Source organism: Sus scrofa, chromosome 9, assembly GCF_054392235.1.
Source record: "Sus scrofa isolate SSC_HxYL_T2T_F1_AM1 chromosome 9, Sscrofa_HxYL_maternal_Yorkshire_Landrace_v2.0, whole genome shotgun sequence".
Classification (NCBI taxonomy): domain Eukaryota; kingdom Metazoa; phylum Chordata; class Mammalia; order Artiodactyla; family Suidae; genus Sus; species Sus scrofa.
In genome coordinates this window covers 51,661,258-51,665,533 of record NC_139391.1, presented here as the reverse complement: position 1 = coordinate 51,665,533, position 4,276 = coordinate 51,661,258, and the positions used below count along the sequence as shown (strand labels likewise).

The 4,276-nt window shown below is 39.9% G+C and overlaps 1 protein-coding gene across 1 annotated transcript; it reads left to right on the top strand.

Annotated features, from left to right (window-relative positions):
* The first annotated feature begins 1,292 nt into the window (after window positions 1-1,292).
* LOC110262286 (olfactory receptor 8B8-like) lies at window positions 1,293-2,300 on the top strand. Its single transcript, XM_021102692.2, has one exon. The coding sequence runs from the start codon at window positions 1,293-1,295 to the stop codon at window positions 2,298-2,300; it is 1,008 nt and encodes a 335-aa protein (XP_020958351.2).
* The last annotated feature ends 1,976 nt before the right edge of the window (window positions 2,301-4,276 follow it).

The following is a 4,276-nucleotide window of genomic DNA, read 5'->3' as shown; positions in this document are numbered from 1 at the left end:
AGTATGCATTGTATGCTCATGCATGCCACAATGTTAGAAACATGTGTGTGGGAAGATGTATCTGTACATGTCATATTTTTGATATGTTCTAAAAATATCCTTAGCTCTAGGTTAGCAACTGTACTTAGAAGTCAAAGAAATATTAGGAGAAAGAGGAGAGAAAATATTTCTCCCTGGGGGAATGTGCAATCCCTGATGTGAAATTTTGTGTAGACTCTTGAGCCTCCAAAGACACCTGGGTTAAAGCATCTTCATCTGCATATAAACAATTTCATAAATCTTTCTTTCCTAAAGGATGTGAATTATGGAGGGGCTCTAGGGAAATCCACTTTATCAAACTCCCGAGACCTCAAAGCTGAGAATCAGCCAATGTACATGATCCTACATTGTATGATGATGAAAACAAAAAATGCTGTTTGGATTCTTTTTTGTCATTTAATGATCACCTCTGGGCAAAACCTTGATTAAAATCCTGATCTTTATCTGACTAACTCTCAGAGCAAGTGAAAGACTGAGACCTATAAATGCTCTGAGGCCTTCCACTGGGATGGATGTGGAGGGGGTTATTTCAGTTTTGCTGCCTCTGACTGCAGACGAGCTCTTCCTGTTTGGAGAGCAGTGGTAGAGAGGAAACCACAAGGACATTTCTGATGTCTGTAGGCAAAGAAGAGTAAGCACGGAATCCTTTATGTTTTTATATAGTCTTTCATCACCCATAGCTGTGGAAGGTAACAGATTTTTCTGCTGTCCCCAGTTTTGGCCCTGAGGTGCAGATAATCAAAGGGGCTGTGTGGGAGGAAAATGGAGATGGGAAGTAGTGCTGAGTTTATAGGGTTTGCAGTGCCACCAGTTTTTCTGTCCCTTAAGGATTTCTCATGTGGGAGGCACAGATTTCATTCCTGACTTAATGACTTTCTTGCTGTGTATGCTTGGGAAGCCAGCAGTTCTCTGTGAGTCTCTGTTTCCCAACTCAGCTGTGGACATGGGCTCATGATCTACACAGTGTCCAGCCTGGGTTGGTAGCCAGCATTGTGTAGGTGAAGTGTGGTGAGTAAATGCCAACTTGAGCAAGTGAAGGGATAAAATGTGTTAGTGACAAACTGCAGTAGAGAAAAGGTGAGAAATGCTTGTACTTTTTTTTACGTCTTGCTACTTCTTCCAGTATTACTTGATGCTATGCTGATGCCTCCCATGTACTTCTCTTTCTTTATATGAGCAGAGCCAGATCCTGCTCTCTATAGAATAAACTTCAGTAGAGTCGTTGGGCTTCTTGGCTCCAGAATGGACTGAGCATGGGATTGTATGGGGAAACTGGGTTCAAATCTGACTCTACTCTCTTAACTTTCAGATCCCACTGGAGGGGAATGGATATTGGAAACAGCTCCCTAGTCACTGAGTTTATCCTTGTGGGTTTATCTAAGTATTCGGAGATCCAGCTGCCCCTGTTCTTCCTTTTCATGGGAATTTACATTGTTACTGTGGCAGGAAACCTGGGCTTGGTCACTCTAATTAGACTGAATTCTCATCTTCACACTCCCATGTACTACTTCCTTTTTAATTTATCCTTTATAGATCTCTGTTACTCTTCTACCATCACCCCAAAAATGTTGGTAAACTTTGTGTCAAAGATGAACACCATCTCCTATGCAGGATGCATGACTCAGCTCTTCTTCTACTGCTTCTTTGTCAATGCAGAGTGCTATGTGTTGACAGTGATGGCCTATGATCGCTATGTGGCCATTTGCAAGCCCCTGCTGTACACAGTCATCATGTCCCCTAAGGTCTGTTCTCTGCTGCCTGTGATTGTATATATGGGTGCATTTATAGCTTCCTCAGCCCACACAGGATGCATGCTGAGGTTGACCTTCTGTGATGCCAACACCATCAACCACTACATGTGTGACATTCTCCCTCTTCTGGAGCTCTCCTGTACCAGCACTCACATCAATGAATTGGTAGTTCTCATTGTTGTGGGCTTTGATGTTGGTGTGACTGGTCTCATCGTCATCATCTCCTATGCTTTCATCCTCTCTAGCATCCTCCGCATCCATTCTGCTGAAGGAAGATCCAAAGCCTTCAGCACTTGTAGCTCACATGTCATTGTTGTTTTTGTTTTCTTTGGCTCAGGGGCATTCATGTACCTCCATCCTTCCTCTGTTTTGTCCATGGACCAGGGGAAAGTGTCCACTGTGTTCTATACCATTGTGGTGCCCATGCTCAATCCTCTGATCTATAGCTTCAGAAACAAGGAGGTTAAGGTTGCCCTAAAAAAAAGCTTGAGTAGGAAAATATTTTCCTGAGCTGGAGTAGTATTAATTACTATAAGAAAATACACCTTTCTTTTTAAATTGTTTTGGTTCTTCTACAAAGGTCTTTCATACAGGAAGAAGTGAGGTATAACAGAAAGAGTGTTGAACTTGGAATTAGAAGGCCCAGCATGAAAGCTGTGCAAAAGCAGGGCATCATCTTACTTTATAGGGCTTTAGGGGGAGAAGGTGAGGCACATGAATGTTTGTTGCCTAGTATTGGGTGCCTAATTGTTGTGCAGTTTATTTTTTCCTCTCTTCTTTCCTCCCTATTCTTCTTCCATCTCTTCTTCCCCTCTCAGTTTTTTTCCATCTTACAAATGAGAAGAAATAGTCATACTTTCTTAACGTATGATAACTAGTTCATATCAGATAAAAATGTTCCAGTTATAGAAACAATTCCGTTACAGAAAACATTAGAGAGGATTCCCATCTGAATTTTAGAACTGTATTTAACTGCCTAATATCTCTGTTTGAATATTCCACATGCAAAAATTAACCTAATCATAGCAACATCTCCAAGCCTACCAAACTTCTTGTTCTTCATGTGATCAATATCATCATGAATGGCAGCATTGGCTCTTTAATTGCTCAAACCACAAGCTGGCGTCTCCTTGATTCTTCTCTCTTCACTTGTCCTCCACACCCAATTTATCAAGTGCTAACAATCCTTGTTCTTCTCCTGACACCATCATTTCTCATTCAGACTGCAGCCACCTAACTGACCTGACCCTCTCTTGTCTTTCTGCCTTAAAATCCATTCTCCACACTGAAACCAGACTGCTCTTTTCATGCTGCAAATAAGATCATAATTACTTGCTTTACCCTGTTCAGTGCAGTTGCCTTCAAGGTAAAAATTAAAGTTCCACTGTATGCCAGACAAGATTCTTAATATTTGGACCCTGTTCATCTCTTCAGCATGATCCTCTGTCACTACAAACCCCTCTTCCCTGCCTTTTAAAAAAACCAGAGACAAGTATAGGAAAATTTGCAAGTGCATCTTTTAAGTTAGGTGGTAAGGGAAAATTTCATAAAGTTTTTTTTTTGAATGAAAATTTGAAGATGGGTGAGAAAGTTAGCCATGTAGATATATGGAGAATTTTCTACAAAGAGAGGTCATCTGGACAAATATCCTGAGATGGGAAGATATTTGGGCAATTAGTGGTGGTCAGAAGCAATTGTATGTGGATGGCTTTCAATTGTATGTGGATAGTTACCTGGAGGTAACAGATTTGCTGTTAATTGAATTATGTATGAAAGAAAAAGTAGGGGCAATGGTAATTATTAGGTTTTTGACTTGAATAATTGAAATAATTGATTTTTCATTCATTTAACTGGAAAATATTGTAGATGGTAGATTTTTATGGATTGGGACAAAACGACTTTGAGATAGTTGTTAGAAATATAAGTATAGATCTTGAGGAGGATCTGCAGGTAAGAGTGTGAAATTAAGGGGGAAGCATAGTCCAGGGATGTAAATTTTGGAAGTCACCAACATATAAATGGTTTTAAGACGTTGAGAGTTAAGGAGATCAGCAAATTGAGTGTATTCAAGGAAGAGATCCAAGGGCTGAGTCCAGGAAAACTCCAACATTAAAATATTGGGGAAAGATAATGAGTAGCAGCAGAATTTGTATGAGGAATTTTTAGGACTGGATTATTCTGCTGATTTTGTTTGAGTTTCTTCATTTCTGGATCTCCACCTTAATCAAATGGAATGCATTTTTTACCTTAATTCAGAGCCCTTCCTTCCTCCCTTCCTTCTTTCTGCCCTTCCCTTTTCTCTTTCTTTCTTTCCCTTCCTTCCTTCTCCTGTGATTTCTCAACTTCCCCCCTTCTCATCTTAGATTTTACAGTATAATTATGTACTTGCAATATTAAGGAAAAAATTAAGGAAGAAATTATTTTCACTGTTTTTTCTATGTGGAATGATATCCATCTCTGGGACAGATACTGTAGGTTTTAATTAA